Source organism: Chaetodon trifascialis, chromosome 11 (genome assembly GCF_039877785.1).
Source record: "Chaetodon trifascialis isolate fChaTrf1 chromosome 11, fChaTrf1.hap1, whole genome shotgun sequence".
NCBI lineage: Eukaryota > Metazoa > Chordata > Actinopteri > Chaetodontiformes > Chaetodontidae > Chaetodon > Chaetodon trifascialis.
The window spans coordinates 12,587,340-12,605,631 of NC_092066.1; the positions used below are offsets into that span (position 1 = coordinate 12,587,340).

General features: G+C 41.8%; 1 protein-coding gene across 1 annotated transcript; it reads left to right on the plus strand.

Annotated features, from left to right (window-relative positions):
* Positions 1-13,992: 13,992 nt before the first annotated feature.
* Positions 13,993-18,009, plus strand: LOC139338499 (glutamine synthetase). Its single transcript, XM_070973546.1, has 7 exons — positions 13,993-14,288; positions 14,947-15,135; positions 15,226-15,387; positions 16,220-16,366; positions 16,458-16,585; positions 16,678-16,877; positions 16,981-18,009. The coding sequence occupies exons 2-7, from the start codon at positions 14,970-14,972 to the stop codon at positions 17,291-17,293; spliced, it is 1,116 nt and encodes a 371-aa protein (XP_070829647.1). The 5' UTR covers positions 13,993-14,288; positions 14,947-14,969; the 3' UTR covers positions 17,294-18,009.
* The last annotated feature ends 283 nt before the right edge of the window (positions 18,010-18,292 follow it).

Sequence of the window (18,292 nt, forward strand, 5' to 3'; positions counted from 1 at the left end):
GCCCCCATACTGATTCTAATGGTGTATATGGCCTCAGAGTAATCACCTAAAAAAAACTTAGTATTAAAAAATCCTTTGTATCCAACAAAAAGCAAATGTCAGTGTTCCCACTGGGTGAAAGAGTGCTTTTATATGTGTGAAAGGTTGTGAGGGTAGTAATTCAGCGCGGTTGCAGAAGGTGGTGCATGTTGGCAGCATGGCAGACTGTGGAGAATGGGCCACGGCCAGCCATTTCCAGAGCTTTTGTGTGTCTCTGTTTGACCAGGCGTCTCCTGGTCCACAGGAGCACAGCTTCAACACATCTAGCAAAGGAACAAAGCAGCCATTATCAGCCCTATCTCATCCCCACCCTGCCTCGACTCACTGACACCCAGGGACAAACAGTGGCAGGGCTCAGCCGCTCGGCTTTGCTGGGGGACTCCGAAGCGGACACTGAAGCGGACTGGGAGGTCCATTAAACACACAGGCGACACCTTAGCTGTGGACAAACATCAACACAATAGCATGCGGAGCAGGTTGCCACGGAGATGGGAGAAAACAGAGTACAGCGCCAGCGGTGACAAAGAAAGGGAGGGGTCAGGCATCATGGGCCACTGGCAACTGAAAAGCCTCTGCAAACTGCCCTGTGAAACACAACACCCTTTTTATTCTGTGTCACAAACACCGAATACTCAAAGCATTTAGTTTCATGTAAAGAATGTCATTACCAACAAGCTGGCCGCACACAGGACCTCTGCAAAGAAATCATTCTGCCATAACGCAAACTGTTTGCTGATAGGAGTAGTAAAGAAAGCTGAAGTATATGTGCAGTTTCAAGCATGAAGCAACTCCACTCTTATACGATATGCTTTTATATCAATAGAGCTCTTGTTAGCTAAACAACACTGCATGTTCCTCCAGTGAGTTAAAACACGCCGTACTTTGCTGTAAACCTGATAGACCAGGCTCTTCAAACATTTCACATTTTCGCACTGAACTAAACGTTAAACCGATCCCCGTATTTATATTACATTTATATCACATTGTTTGTACATTTTTAGCTAAGTTGAAGGGTTAAAAATGCTCTTATGGCTTTACAAAAGTACCAAACACCACCACAGGACAAACAGGAAGCATGAAAAGCTGACAGTCTGGAAACACGTGGCTTTTAAAGTCAATTAAAGGCTCTTCATTGTCTATTTAGTTTCAAAACACTGTGTCGTGCTTGATACCATAAAGTTTACAACTGACCAGTTATTAGTTTGGTTCTTGCACTGTTTGTAGATTTCTTGCTCATTAAATTATTATATTTTCTTGCTGGGGTGCTGCATTCAAGTGTTCTCTCCTTAAGTCTAAATCATGATTTCCATAAAACACAAAGAATTTAGAAACGAATGGAGTTGAGATTTTGCCTTAAATGATGACTCCAAGTGTAAATCTAGTTCAAAAGCTGTGTGGTTCAAAGTAAACAGGGACTTGTCAGCCGAGGAGGCAAATATGCTGGAATGTCTGTGAAAGTTGGCCACGTATTCAACAACATTTTCTGCCGTGATTCAGTTTTCATCCAGAGCAAACTGCATGTGGTGATTTATGGTGCTTTTCCACATCGCAAGCTTTTGCTGTTCGAGCCCGCTTTCCTTCTCTTTTTCACTTGTGACCTGCGAATAAAACCCGTCGATACAATCATCCCCTCTGACCTCTGAATCTGACAGCACGTCTGCTAAACACTTCAAGTGTACGACTCTGAGAGGCAAGTCTTTCTCTGTTTCTTTGCCTCTCCTCTCCTCCTGCACTGCTTGCAGACACATCTCTTCCTTCTCTCCACCTGCCTGAGCTGCTGTGGCCTTGTCTGAATCCTCTGAATTCCCAGTCCACTGCAGTGTATCCGCCTGGAAACACCACAGATGCCAGCACTTGGTTAAGTTGCAGAAAAACAAGGAAAGCAATGGGATGAAGATGTCAGTTATGGCAAATAGAACTCTGTCACACTCCTATAACATCTCTGTCACTGATTATCAGACCGGAGACACGAACACACACACTCATACACACACAAACAATGTCGGCGCTGATAAACAGACGCACGAGAGGAGCACTAATAACACTGAAGGAGCTGGATGACACGGATTTGGAAATTAAATAGGCTGTTTTGGTGAGGAGATGAACACAATAAAGACCACTATAAGAGCATAGACATTGAGAAAACTAAAAGAATCAAGCAGCCAGCTGCAAAATCTAGGGCCAGCTAGTTGTGTTAGGACACAGTCGGACTCATGATAGACAGTTTTTAGAAAAGCATCAGAATTGATGCTGCAACGCAACTCTTGACTGTTCCAGAGATTCGGGTACGCCATGCTAGCAGCAGCTAATGCACCTCGAGCTGCTAGCCTCAATCAGAGACAATGAGTGGAGTAGAGGTGTAGTAAGCTCACTTCTTTCTAACTCCACACGCCCGGACAAAGAGTTCCCCTTTAAATTTCCTATTGTGCTTCTGGGCTAGCACCTCACAGTGAAAGCGTCACATGGTAATGACTGTATGTTGAGAGAAGAGGGCTGAAATATGCTGTGACTTTCTTGAATTACTCTTACAACCAATACAATTTACTTGTTGATTCAGTTATTTGCACAGATATAATGGATAGATTAACAGGAGAAGGGCTGAGGCTGCATTTGTATGGGGCCCAGACTTTGTGAGGAGCAGAGTGCTCTGAAAAAACAACAACCTGAGGACCCAGCATTGATTTCATATCTAATTTATTTCAGTCCAGACAGGGGTTTGAGTGAAGGGAGGGTCTTAAGCACTTGGGTTGTTTTTCTTGAGTCCTTTGGGGTGGGAGGGAAGGATCACGGGGTGAGGAGTCAAGGGGAGGACAAGGTGACTGATTGAGCTGAGGCATTAGGTCAGCGTCGGGCAGCTGAATCAAACCAAACCAAGACCCTCCTCACAACTAACTATGATCAAATACATCATGCAGCTCTGTCAACACATGTGTCCAGCTGGACGCTATATCACTTCCACATGTGGGCTGAGCTACACGGCAACACACATTAGCAGGCTTATCAGCATGCAGCTCAAAGCAGAGCACTGACAAAGGCAGCGTTTCGGCGGAATAATGGATGCATGAAATCAATCTATGAGTTTCAAAAGGTCATCATGTGCAAAGAAACCACATCATCTCTAAAAGGGTCCACAAAAAGAAATCCAACAAGAGGACATTAATTGGAAACGGGTGAACACGAGTTGTTTTAAAATTCAAAACGTGTGTGCTTTATACATTAGGCAGATAATTAATGTGCTGCAATCATCACTACTCACTATAGGGATGAGAATTAATCTACACCAATAGCTCCATTTCAAAGAAAATGTATCACAAAGTGCGTGATTCTTTTCAGCATTCTTCCAACATTCACCCACAGTATTTTCAATACAGAATTCAATTATGCGGAACACCTGAGCAAACAATATCTCACAGCCAATTATTCAGCACCTTGGAAACCATTGGCAAACAAATTAGCAATGTTAATGCGAGAGAGTGTCTTGATATTTTTGGCTGTGTGTTTACAAAGGCAGCAGTAAGCTGCCCCCCCCCACACACACACACACACTCCCTAGTTTTTTTAGGCTATTGCTGACTGATGAATTAAACAGATTGGACTTGATTTGAGAATAAAAAAGGAGATTTCAGGTGTCAGTATGCCCCCTCTTCCTCAGATGAGAGTCATCTTCCGACTGCAATCGCCGATTTCCGCGTTCATTATTGTCAGGAGCTTGTAGATCATAAAAAATGATGTTTTTGACTACAGACAGCCATATTTCAGCTTCAGTTTGAGCAGCGCTATTGTGGTTGACATTTCAGCTTCCAGACAGAACAATGAAAAGCTACCATGAGATATCTTGGCAAGGCTATTGCCCTGTGTATTGATTGGGCAGAGGCCCAACATCCTCTCACTAAAAAGAGATTAAAATATCAGACTTGTCTAAGACATTTATGGAGTCTGTGACCTCAGCCAATGCTAAAGTGGAGTACATACATCATAGTCCATCTCTGTGAGCTACACTTGAGTCTTGAGTAGCAGTGACAGAGAGAGGAAAGAGGCTGAACATTCAACTGCACCTTCATGGGCTGATGCAGAGGGGACTTAGCGTCAAGTCGTGGGTGTAAATCAACTTAGCTGCTGTTTCATTAAAAATTCACACCACGTCGTTGCATGTAAATGTTTGACACTGTGAGCTGTTCTCTGGGATGCTTCTCTTACACCTTCTTTTTTAGGATGAAATGGATGAGATAGATTCTGTGGGAAAGGCAGGGAGACAAAAGCGTGAAAGATGTGTGTATCCATTCACAGCTCCAGAGGACCTTCATTACAGAGCAAGCAGGTCCTGTCAACGTCTTTTCATTACATGGTCCCATATATCCACCCCTGGTGTCCAAACGGTCCGCTCTGTCGCCTGTCAAGAAAAGGCACTCTCGGGGAAAGTCCTCCTATCTCCCCGATCCCCCTCACCACGCCTGATTCCAGACTGCGAGGCGGGAGAGGCCAGGCAGAAAGGGAGGAATCGTGTTTGCCATCAACAGCTCAAGAGAGTAGCATGGCAGCAAGATTGATGACACCCTCCCTGAAAGTAACAAAAGAACTCCTGTGCACGAGGGCCCGCTTATGGGGCTTGATAGAGTTGTCATCCTCTTAATAAACAGCTCTGATATGTCAGCGGCAGTGGCAGCAGGGACTACACCATGCTCACCCACCAAGCCATGGGCAGGACCACCTACTGGCATCACAGCACACACATCTGTGGGCAATCTCTCCATATGGATGCCCCTTAGCAGAGCTATTACCAGAAGAGAATAAATAAATGACAGAGACATTCCTGTCTTTTCAATGTTGCACAAGAGATACTGAAGGGAAATTATGCAATAATAAATAATAAGTATTCAGATCTGTTACCTACGTAAAAGTACAAATATGGCATAGTAAAAATACCTGCATGGAAAATCCTGCTTACGTAAAGGTACATTCATATTAGCAGCAAAATGTAGTTCAAGTAAAAGTCCTGGTCAATTGAACATTTATTGAAACCATGTGAGAAGATGACAGGTAAAAAAAATTACTATTTGGAGGAACTGTTTACGCCTCATACTGACATCTGAAAGTGACCCCAATTACACACTGCTTTCTGCAAGATGTGAGAAGCCAAAAAGGTTAGAAACCACTAGTTTAGTCTTTAATAATCTGTTGCATTTTTAAAGCTTTTATATTATCCATTGTGTAAAATTTTCATCTTAAAGGTAACCAATGACTAAAGTTGTCAAATAAATGTGTCCAATAAAGTCCAATATTTTCACCCTGAAATGTAGTGAAGTGGAAACATAAAGTAGCACAAAATGAAAAAAGTAGTACAGTACAAGTATCTCAAAATTGTGCTAAAGTACAGTACTTTAGTAAATGTAATTAGTTACTTTCCATCACCTGCAATAGCAAAACATTAGAATTCATCTGGTTTTGTTGTGGTCGAGTTTATCTGTGTGACACTAATAAGAACAGAATCAGTTCCAGAACAAATTAAACAGGTAGACAATAAACAGGCGTTCATTGAGGGGCTGATGTGTGCCCACAATATAAATAAAATCCATGATATTCTCCATTTACAGCAGCCACACGCAAGAGTGCTGTACTTTGAAAATGACAAGAACAAACTGGACATTAGCCAACATAATACACATAACGGTCTATTGTCCATTGCAACTGACACGCCAGTAAAAAGCCCAGAAAACCAATGACAAAAATTTGCTGAAGAAATCGACATTTTAGGAATTACACTTACTTCCTGCCTTGCAAAGAGTGAGATGAGAAGATTGACACCACTCTCATAGCTCTTCCTATAATCTGGGAAAAACATGGCCAAAAACCACATAGCATCCTGCTATCTTACTGGTATGGCTAATGTTAGCTAGCATTATTTTTCAGCTAAGATTCTCTCTTTAAATGAAATATCAAAATAAAAGGCATACTTGTGGAGCTGTTTCTGCATTGCTATACTAAAACTGCTTGGTCACTCACAAATTATTCATAATACATCAATGTTACGGCTTGAAATCTTATGGTTAAAGAAGTTTAACTAATTGGCTAACTAACAGTTAGCCTTAACATGCATTTAACTGACATCTGTCGTAACTGACTCTTCAGAGCATGATGTGAATCACACACACGTTTTGTTGAAATGCCCATTTATAAAAATACTTTCTTGCCTTATGTAAAACAAAAGAGTTATACCACTCTTGTGCCTTTGTTCAATATGAAGCTGGACGCAGTATACAGTTAGCTTAGCTTAGCATAAAGGCTGCAAACAATACAAAAAAAATATCCCAGAAGTTAGAGCTTCACAGATGAAACAAGCAAGATGTACTGTAACATGGTGAGCTTCACTGGTGCTGCTAGGCAGAGCCAGGCTAGCTCTTTCCACCTGTTTAAATAAAATAATAAAACTAACCATATTAACGCATTATATCATCCATTATAATAAAGCATAATACTACCATTTCCATTCATAAATGAGGTTCACAGGAGCATGAATTCTGTGTTCACTTTCATCTTTTTTATATACTAATCTTAATTTAAAAACCAAAACTAAAATAAGGGCAGCAAATTTTATCAGCTGTAAATATCCAATGTGAATTTGAGAGGCCGACATGACAAAGACACAAATTCATGCCAAGAAAATGGAGCAAAAAAAATCATTTCATATAGTCTGCCACTTACAATATTCACTTATTTTTCACCAGAAACGCTGTTGTCTCTGTCACGATTCAATCTGCAGCACACTCCCCACACGCTGTATAATACCTAGTTAAAGCCAGCAGGGTGTGAAATGGTATTTGGAAGTAAATGAAACTGACTATGAAACAGTGGAGTTGGGAGATATTGCCATGTCAAGATGACAGACAAGTCCTGGAATGGAGCAAAAAAGTTATTATCCCAAAGAAGAGCGAGGCTGGATTAAATATAACCCATGATGCCTCACGCTGCTCTGCCTTCATCCTCGCTGATACCGGAGAGAGAATACAGACAAAAATCACGCAAAGGCAACAATCCGAACAGCGGCTGTAATGCTCCTGCTGATTTTCATTTGAACAATCGATAGTATTTCATGCTGCCGTGCCAATAATTGTTATTGCAAAGTGTTTGGTTATTGATGTTCCATATAAAGTGTTTTGAAGGAGCTTTAGAGGAACACAATCCCTCGAGGCTCCTCCTGGCCTGATTTACAGCTGAACCGATGAGTCACAGAGGACATGCTGGGCATTGAAATAGTGACAAGTATGTTGTCAGCCTTATTAATTTTTAAGGTAGAGTGTTGTCCTGTGGTTTGTAGAGGACATGGTGATATATGAAGGCCGAGGAATTGCAGGGGTTAGTGCCTAATTGTTAAAGGGCTGAATGGGGTGAAGGTGTAAAATGTGTGCAGGGTTGTTCATCAACCTCTGTGCTGCAACCACGAGGTGAGATCAAATGTCTGGAGAGAAAGTTTGTAGTGTACTTTACTCAAAATCCTTCTCTGAGAATATGCAATCATAAAATACAGCTCCACTGGAAGGATCACATGGTCAAAACAATCCCTCATTTGTATCTCTGACTATTCAAAAATCTCCCCTCAACACATTATATTGATATCATTGCTAAAAATAGCACCACTGTGCCCTGGTCTGTCACTTCAGTTTCCTCTATAGAAGCCCTCAATTATGTTTTGACAAGTGAATAATGAATAAGTATAATCTTTAAAATCACAGATTACTATAGATTGGATTTGTACAAGGTTCTTTAGTTTTAATATTTCCGTGTTAAATGCACGTTGAATCTAATAAAAGAAAAATCTACATGTTTAAAGGAGAAAATGTCACTTTAGTTGCCGCACAGTTGAAAATAGAAAGCACGGGCCTTATTCTGCCGGATGAAATCCTATGATTAGTAGCTGCTGCCCTCTGCTGGAATATCAAGTGATTCTCCAAAACAAGGAAATCTGTGTTTTATCACAACACCCAGCATTCCTGTGCAGATACATATTTCAATCTTTGTCATGAGTTTGTCGGGTATGTTTAATTATGAGACAGAAGCTAAAGAACTCTGAAGCTGTACGTTGCACTTTGTGCTGCAGGAGAGGGAAATTCAGAGAAGAGCTGCTTGCTTGAGGGAGGAAGGAAGTTGGTGAACTAGCTAGCTTGCCACTCTGTTGTTTGCTTTTGTTTGTACTGCCTATTTGTGATGCAGGATGATTATTCATTTTCATGGGCAATGATGGCTGTTCAACAATGAAGGCAACATCTCCCATGATCCCAAGCTACTTCACAACATCATCAAACTACATCTTTTACTACACACATTTTAGTGATTAGCACACCAGCCAACAAATGCACCTGCTAAAACTGCTCTAACAACAAGATACTACTCAGATTAAACTATTCTCTCAATACAGATTTGGGTTTCTGCCAATCTAATTCTCTTTATTCCCCAATGTAAAAACTGTATGGCTCACTACATGAGGCTGAATCAAGATCCCACCCGCAGAGATGTGGCAGGAGCTTTTCCCTGTCCGGTCCTCCTTATAAAGATCCCTTCCAATGAAAATCAAGTTTGTAACCTTGTTAATGTGTCCATGTGGTGTCTTTTATATACTACAGACACATCATGGGCAAAACAAGCAGTTAAAACCGTGACTTTCACCTTGGAACTGCCAGCGTCTCCTACGTCACTCATGCAAGGAACCAATCCCGTCAACTTTCAGGGTGGAGCCACATTGAAATGAGGGGTTTCAGAGGGGAGGCCACGTGGAGCCATGTATCAGTATTTTGTAAGCTACAGTTTCCCCATTTTCATAACAATGACGTTTGCAGTTGCAAAGTGAGGGAAAAATGGTGCGCTGACATGTATTACCAAAGGATCTGAAAATCCAAGAGCCAAACTTCCCGAAGGAAAATTTTGAGTTTTCTCTGGTAAAACTTCAAAGCCCGACGCTGTTCCATCCATCTAGCCTGCGGACACAGGGAGGACGAGCCAATATGTTGGTAAGTTTAGTTTTCTGGTGTTTCATCTGTTGAAACAAACCTGCAGCGTGCAGGATAATGTTAGCCAACGTCAGCCTGCCGTGTCACATGATGACTCATCAAATGCTGACAGGACATTTTATAGGACTTGTGGATGTCGATGAAGAGAGTTATGGCAAACATTCCTCCGAAAGGTTTGTGATATAGCTAAAAATTAGATGACGGCTATATTCAATATGATAATAATATGACACAAAACTTCACAGAGATGAGTTTTTAGGGTTTAATCAATGCCAGGAAAGGGACTACAAATGCCGATGAAACTGACAAATACTGCATCATCCTTGGCATCACAGAGTCCTCAGCGCTCTTCAGATAATCACTGAGGTGAGACTGGGACAAACAGACGTAAGATGTAAACTCCTTCAAGTCACTTCAGTTGTATTATGGAATGAGTGTCATCCTGATAAGACTTGTGCCGGCAGTCACATCAGATTCCCACAGTATCAGCAGCTCTCACACTCTGCGCTGACGTATTCTGGTTGAAACGTCCACAGCAGAGCACAGCGTTTTACCCTGAGTCTGAGAGGTCCATCATAACACCAGACTGAAAATATCTCAGCTTTATGATGAAGAATGGCCCAGTTACATGCACAACAAATTAACTTGTTGATGTAATTTTTATGCCAATAGCCACTCACACCACCACACATCAAACTGAGAAACAATGAGTTAAATTAGTCACAAGAAACAATACAATATAATACAATATACCCCTCCTCATATCATAACAGTCCCTTTGTTTCTGATGCTTTTTGTCTTCCAGGGACAATGATGGCTTTTTTATCAAATAAAGAATATATTCATTCTTTATTCAGATCCACATTAACTACCTGGGGTCCGAGCAGTGTATGCTACCTTATCACTAAAACAAGTGTGGTGTACCATTCCACATGCCAGCCCGCATGAACAACAGAACATAAATTTAGCTCCCACAGTCAGCCAAGGCAGTCTCTTGTGCATATCACACACGCTAATAAAGGAAGAACAATGAAGAGCTGATGTGTTTGGTACAATTTGAAGTACTTGAGTTATTTTTCAGCAGCAATGGACCAGATGACTCGGCAGGACTCCAGGTGTGACGGAACAAGTGTCCTAACAACATCAGTCAGAACAGAACATGGCACACACGCAGAAGAACACACATGCATGTTTTTGTATGTAAGATGGAGAGCGACGTCCCTTCGGTTGCTTCCTCTATGTTAGTCCACAATTCACAAAAAAACTCATGACAGACTGGTGGAGCAGCTTGCGTGGTGCCTTCAGGCAAATGTGACAAAGATTAAGCTGTGAAAACTCAACATGTTTTGACTGAGAACGACAAGTCGCTTAACATGAGCTGTGATTTCATCATCCGTCGGGAACACGGCTTGCGACTTTAGACTTGTTTGTATGCATTTGACTCTGTGTGCTTTAGTTTCAAATGGAAGGTTATATGAAGTTAAAACAATATTATGACGAGTGGGAGCCAGCTATAATGTGAGAATGATAATAGGAAGAAGAATAATGTGAATTTTTCTACTTTTTCTGAAATTGTATGGTGATGGTATGATTGTGTTTTTGCAATGAATGTTTTTGAAGAGATTGTATCTAAAAATGATGTAAATTTTTACTTTTGTTTTATATGTTTATAGAGGTTTGTCTGATGGAATGCAATCCAATGTAAGACAATTTACCACATTAAATACTGACTTAATTTTAACATAATCTTGACTGAAAGTGTACTTAATAGTGCATTCCACCTAAGTATGAAACCCTGGTCACATGTTAGCTGCTGCTCTTAGTGAAGTTAAGATTATTTTGTGAAAGTACTATTCCCAAGGTTGAGAATAAACACTCATGTTAATTAAATTTGTTCATTTTAAATGTGTCTTTGCATTAATTTGTTTCGCTGTGATATTTACGGTTAGCAGAAAAACATTCTTATCATTATCATTATGTTGATTTTATGTTGATTTTTCGACCAGCTTTATGAAAAAAAAATATCTTTAAAAAAGGAATATGAATATGACTGAAACTTTGTTTTTTGGGCTTACTTGTATTTATAAAGAGCAGGTAGAGGGAACTTTTCTTTCCAGAGGTAATACATGTTGGGTCTCCAGTGTTAGCTCTGCCTCAGAGAGCCTGAAACAAAGCCTTCCTCCTCATCTTCATCTGCCATCTGGTGCTCTGGAGTTCTGAGTCCATCAGGTGGTGCTGAACATCCACTGAACTGCAAAACAAAACGATAACAGAAGGTTGCTCAGGAGGATCCTTTTACGATGTGCTATAATGTTTTTAGTGGCTCACCGATGCAGGTTTAATTTCAGCGAAAGTACAGCTTTTATATACGTGTGTGTATATATACACATATATATATACATATATATACACATACACACACACCCACACATATACATGTATATATACACACACACACACACATAAATATATACATACACACACACACACACACACACACACACACACACACACACACACACACACACACAGATACATATACATACATACATATGTTAATATATGTGTATATATATATATATATATAAAGGGGGAGCCAGAACCAACCAAAATCAAAGTTTTTCACATGTGGGAGACTGTGAATATTAATATTTGTTCAACTGAATTCAGTCCGATGGCATATTTCCTGCCCATCACTGAATCCAGGGCCCAACATTGCCTGAGGGTTTCATGCTGATAAGATACATGTTTACTGTTGTGGATCATATCTGCCTCTAATGATTCACAACAACACCAAGATGCACTGCAACAACAGTCTAGGTCAGAGCCTGCTGCAGAGCTTTGGTGGGGACATCTTCTGTCTTTAGAGACAAGTTCAAAGACATGTCTAGCTCCTGCCACCATCCCAGTAGGTGCATCATGGTATTTTAGCCCGGAGCCCTGAAAAGGCCGTCATATGAACCCCAGTCTGTGAATCAGTAGACGATCCAGAGGACAATGTCTGATATTGGAAGAAAAGGAAAAAGGGAGTGGCAGTGATGGAGAAAGGATGAGACAACAGTGTCTGCATGTAAACATAAGAAGGATTTTTGGATATAAAAGTGTGTGGGAGGGATGCCCCCAGGTGACATTCAACACCTCTGTAAGAGAAGTATGTTTACATTAGTGTGCTGCATTGATTTCCTAACATCACTGACCAATATCTGTCAGACTGTCCTCCCATCCTCAACGAATCTACTCCTGGTGTGTGCTTTGTCTCCAAACTGTCCTCCCATCCTAGTCTAGGGTAACCACAACAACAGACCTGTTCGTTCATGCCTCCCTGCATCACCACCCTTTCTTAAAGTTACCTAAAAGTTCAAAGCAAGCTTAATGCCACAAGGCTGGTGGGTCTCTTGAGGAATATAGCCTGAGGTGACGTCTTCAGGTTCTTTTGGCAGTGAGGTCTTTTCAGGTTGCTATGCAGCCACAGTCTTGGAGTTTCAGACATCAACTACATCTGTCTCCTTACCAGATGATACCATCAAATTCATGGAAAAATGATCTATGCATATTGGCACAATTATAAAATGATCCAGTACTAGAATATTTTCTGTGCATGTTGCACACAATTCTTTCAGTGACCCTGAAATACTGATATATATCAAAATATTGTGGATTATATTAAGGCCTATACTAAGGCCTCCACAGTCACCAGATCTCAACCCACCTGAACACCTAAGAAGACTATGAGCCCTCGTGTTATGCAAAACTCTCAAAGCACCAAATGAGGGACTGTCATCTGAAAAAGTGCTGTTCTTCCTTCCAGCTGAGTTCATAGACTTGGAGGATCATTGCCAAGGAGCACTGAAGCTGTTATGGAGGCCTGTGATGTCCCAACACCTCATTCAGACACTTTCCCTTTCGACACCTTGATGTAGGCTACTTCTCTACAAAGCTAAGCAGCAGTAGTGTTATGTACATATTCAGTCAAAATTAAGACCGAAAAAGCAGTCAAGATAAGCTAACTGGCTGGCTAGCTAGCTAGCTTTCGCTATAGTTCGCTGTAGTTTGTTTTCCTGTAGGCCTTAACAGAAAAATCTATTGTTAGTCCAACATTTTCATAATTCAATTTTGTGATCCTGTATGAATGAGGTAGTGGTTAAATCCAACCATCACAAAAAGTAACTACAGCTAATCTACCGAGCGGTTGTCAGAGTAAAAGATTACTGGCCTAGCTTTAGCAGAGCCGCTAGCTATAGCCACCATCTTTGCCCCTCATGGTTTTAAGGTTTTTACCAACATCCTAAAGATTGTCTAGAGGCTAAAGGCTTTAACTTTCCAATTTATCTACACATTTTTGACTGTTTCACATCTTTGGTTCTCCTTTCTTTTGTTACAGTGCTGCCCTCAGTCCCTCTAGGGCAGTGTAAGCCTAAACAAACACTGGACACACTAAGCAATTATATCAGACCATAAAGTGTGGTGATTATGCTATTAATAAACCAAAACATATTTATCTTTTGTGCTCCAAATTTATCAATCAATAAATCACTCTAATTAATGGCAGAGAAGTCAAAGAGATGCAATAAAACATCTCTGCATTGTTACTTATTCATTAAATGATAATTACTATGGACACATATTGCTCACATGGCCATTCAGGGCAACACCAACACCAGAAGATGTTCTTAGTGGGATTGCATAATCTCTCCCACTAAAACCAGTTTACTCTGGCAATGACTAATTCATACCACATGGTGGCGTCTTGGACTCTTGAACTACCTGGTCATTTTGATATGAGTCCCTCTCCTTCAACAATGCAGCGTGTTTGGGAAAAATGAGTAGCCATAACCGCAGCCGCGATGACACTTTGTTTAGTTTGACATGTAATTCCCCAGGTCGCGTTTACATGTGAAGATGAGGATGCACACACGCGCAAACACACACACACACGCACACACAGCGCACACGCAGAAGCAGCAAGTCACGCACAGTAACACGCGGCCGAGCTGCTGTATCGCGTTGAAACGCCCTTTTACAGACCGTCCAATGACAGATCTGCATGTGCCGTCAATCAACTTGGAATAAACACGCTGCCGTCTTTTTGACCAATCAATGATGCGATACCCGAGTTCCTGCTCTTATAAATGCGCCCTGATTCGGAGTATCGGTACCGGAGAATGAGAAAGACACTAGCAAGACAACCAACGACAAGACACTGGACCTGTCCGTCCTTTAGTTTTTATTTCAATTTCCTCGTCTCTCCGGGTAATTATTTTGCTCTTTTTCTCCATTTTCGTTCCGTGTGTTTAACTTGGCAGAGCCGGCGCTCAGTTTGTACTCAGTGTACCAGACTTTTCATTGTTTCAGACTTTAGGCAGTGACATTTGACTTGACGCGGGGTTTAATCTCGCTTCACTGGCTTCAGCTCGTGACGTTCGGCGTGTGTTTGTGTGAGTGTCATGTTTAAAGAAGCCGTCTAGTTGTTGGTAGTAGGTGATGGATTGCAGCGAGGGAAGCCTATGATGTAACGTTGCCTCACTCTGGTAGTGTAACCATGACTACAACAGCAGACGGAACGGTAACAGGATGTACAGTAGTGACGCGTCTTCTCGGCGCTGTTTGTAGGATTGCGGTTTTCCACGAGGCATTTATTGTGGGCGTCAAATTGAATCTTAATAGTCACGCACAGGCGGTGGCAAGTTTTTCCCCTTTGTTTCCAACGCGGAGAGATGGAAAAGACTGGAAATGTGCCTTCTTTTACATTCCTCCGCGCGTTCACCCCTTCTCCTTTCTGGAAGAAGAGACAATGGTGCTGTTTTTGTGTTGGTGCTTATTTGCGCCCCCAACCCTCTGTTACGCAACATGTTATTCACAGCGCATCGTGGTCTCATACCTGCATCTCCTCTCCTCTTCTTCTCCTCAGGTGTTTTGTAGTAGGAAATAAAGATGGCGACGTCTGCCAGTGCCACGCTGAGTAAAACTATCAAGCAGCAGTACATGGATCTCCCTCAGGGGGATAAAGTCCAAGCCATGTACATTTGGATTGATGGAACCGGAGAGGGGCTCCGGTGCAAAACCAGGACACTGGATTTTGAGCCCAAAAGCATTGAAGGTAAGCAGCCTCCTGAATCTTCCAGAAACGTTTCCTAATGATGCCCCGAGTCCTGCCGTGTCACATATATATGCCCTCCTTTTCTTATAGATCTGCCTGAGTGGAACTTTGATGGCTCCAGTACCTACCAGTCTGAGGGCTCCAACAGTGACATGTACCTGATTCCTGCTGCCATGTTCCGCGATCCTTTCCGCAAAGACCCCAACAAACTGGTCCTGTGTGAAGTGCTGAAGTACAACGGCAAACCTGCAGGTAAGAAAAGCAGCTCGGACTCAGTAGTTTTTAGGTGTAATGAATGGAATAATTTGTAAGAATGGAAGAGAAATGGTTGTTATAGTAAACTCTGTTGCCCTCCTATAAAATTAAGTAATATGACAACAAAACAGACTAATTTTAGGGACTGTGTAATTGTAGTAACGGAGTTGGACTAAATATGAAGCAGACTTGATCAACCTGACAGTGCAGTGTGGGTGGGCCATTTCTTTATAGGGAGAGTGGTGAGGGAAAAAAAGCCTTGGATCTAGAAATGTGTAATGCTCAAGAAACACACATGATTTTTGAGTATCTTTAGTCCCCATATTTTGTTTATCTGGATGTCTGACCTGAAATGAACCACCCTCAAACTAGTCAGATATTGAAAGATTACATCTCTGGCTGTGTTACTGTTGCATCCTCGCACGCAGGTGTGCACACATACACTTGCTCTGACAGAAATGTGCTCATTTGCACATGCATGCACTCATTCATTCTCATGTGCATGCACATTCATGCAGGCATTTAGATGTAGAGGCATGTGCATGTAGAAGTGGATGCGTCGATAAAGCCTTAAATCTAGCAAATTTATTGCAGATTATAACAGAATTATTCTTTTAGCTTCACTGGCCCATCTTGCATAATTTGTCTTTGGGGGACATCTCAGACTCCCATAGCTCAAGCAATTCTTAAGTTGTTGCATAACCTTCATGATGGAAAACAAAGCGAATTTTTGGGAAGTTTTGCATAATTTGCCTTCCCAAAACTGTCCAAGATAACTGGATTTGGCTGTCCTGGTGTAAATTTTCTAATCCGAGTTTTATTTGTGCAGAAACCAACCTTCGCATCACGTGTAAAAAGGTGATGGAGATGGTAGAAGACCAACATCCCTGGTTTGGCATGGAGCAGGAGTACACTATCCTGGGTACAGACGGACACCCTTTTGGCTGGCCATCTAATGGGTTTCCTGGACCACAAGGTAAACAGCCAGGATAAAATGTAAATGTGTTTTCCTGCATGGAATCATGGCTTGATGTCCAGATGGTTTAACAGTTAAGGTATTCATACAGGTCCATACTACTGTGGCGTGGGAGCTGACAAGGCCTATGGCAGAGATATCGTGGAGGCCCACTACAGAGCTTGTTTGTATGCGGGAGTCCAGATTTGTGGCACAAATGCAGAAGTGATGCCTGCTCAGGTATGAACACTAAAAACCTTATGTGTTTGGATTTTGCACCTTTTTTATGGTTTTAACAGCCAGTTAAAGATGTTGAATTTCTGTGTTTTCAGTGGGAGTTTCAGATTGGACCTAGCGAAGGGATTAACATGGGTGATCATCTCTGGGTGGCACGCTTCCTCCTGCACCGCGTGTGTGAAGATTTTGGCGTCGTCGCCTCATTTGACCCCAAACCCATCCCTGGTAACTGGAACGGTGCTGGCTGCCATACAAACTTTAGCACAAAGGAGATGAGGGAAGATGGTGGATTAAAGTGAGTGTCCAAAGCATCACAGGGTCGACTTGACAGCCCTGCTAATGTCGTGTTTTGTATGAATGATTTTACATTTCTGATGGGGGAATCTTTCTGCTTTCAGAGCCATTGAAGATTCCATTGAGAAGCTTGGGAAGAGGCACCGCTATCACATCCGTGCCTATGACCCCAAAGGGGGGCTCGACAACGCCCGCCGCCTCACTGGCCACCATGAAACCTCCAACATCAACGAATTCTCCGCCGGTGTGGCCAACCGTGGCGCCAGCATCCGCATTCCTCGCAACGTTGGCCAGGAGAAGAAGGGATACTTCGAGGATCGCCGCCCGTCTGCCAACTGCGACCCGTACGCTGTGACCGAGGCCCTGATCCGCACCTGTTTGCTGAACGAGGAGGGGGATGAACCTGCGGATTACTAAATCCACAACTCATAGACTGACTTTCACTGCCCTCCTGACTTTATCTTTTCTTTAAACTAGTACTGTATTTTTATTTTTTTTTTCCCCTCCCACTCAGATGATTTTAACCTGCATTTTATTAAAGTTGGCTGGTCAACTTAAAACATGACAAGGTAATGAAACGATATCCTTGATAGTTATGAACTGGTAATGGCAGGGTACGTCTTTCCCCTCGTGTTTAGAAGGGATCGGCTTTTGTAACACTGTTTTGTAGCCCATGTCATATCTTTCCCTTTGTCTGTTGGTGACTAAAATGAACTAAAGCACAAGGACACTGAAGAGTAGAGCTGCTAAGGCTGGGCAGCATGTGTAACTTAATAAATCTGACTAGTACATGTACTGTTAATATATGTTGACCCGCCTTTTCAACTATCCAGTCTTCAATGTTACTAATTCTTTGATCTTATGAAGTGTCTATTTTTTAAATGGCAATGTTTGATGTCTTCAGATTTTGACACACAGGGTCAACTTGTATGGTACACTTCGTAGATGTCTGTACCCAGACGTTTGTTGTTCAAATGTGGTTGATCTGTCCATAATGCCATTTGTAGATTTCCTCAAGGAGTTTTATCCTTTTGTTAACTGCGCTATTGTAATGCACCTGATTTGGTAAAACATGACGTTTACTGAACCTGGTGGTTTTTATTGAGACATTTAAAACTTTTATTTTTATCACATCATGGCTGTTTGTCTCTTGACTTTCAGGACTTATAAAGAATAGTTTGACATGTTGGGAAATATGTTTGCTCTCTTTATTGCAGAGGGTTTGAGGAGAAAATCAATACCAGTCTGTCTGGAAAATATAAGGCAGTTGTTGTTAGCATAGCTTAGCATAAAGACTGCAAACAGCTAGTCTGGCCCTGTCTGCTGGTATCTCTAAGCTTACTGATTAACACGTTGGTAGACAAATTGGTCCCTTCAGACTGAGCTAGACAAGCTTTTTCCACTTTTAATGCCAAG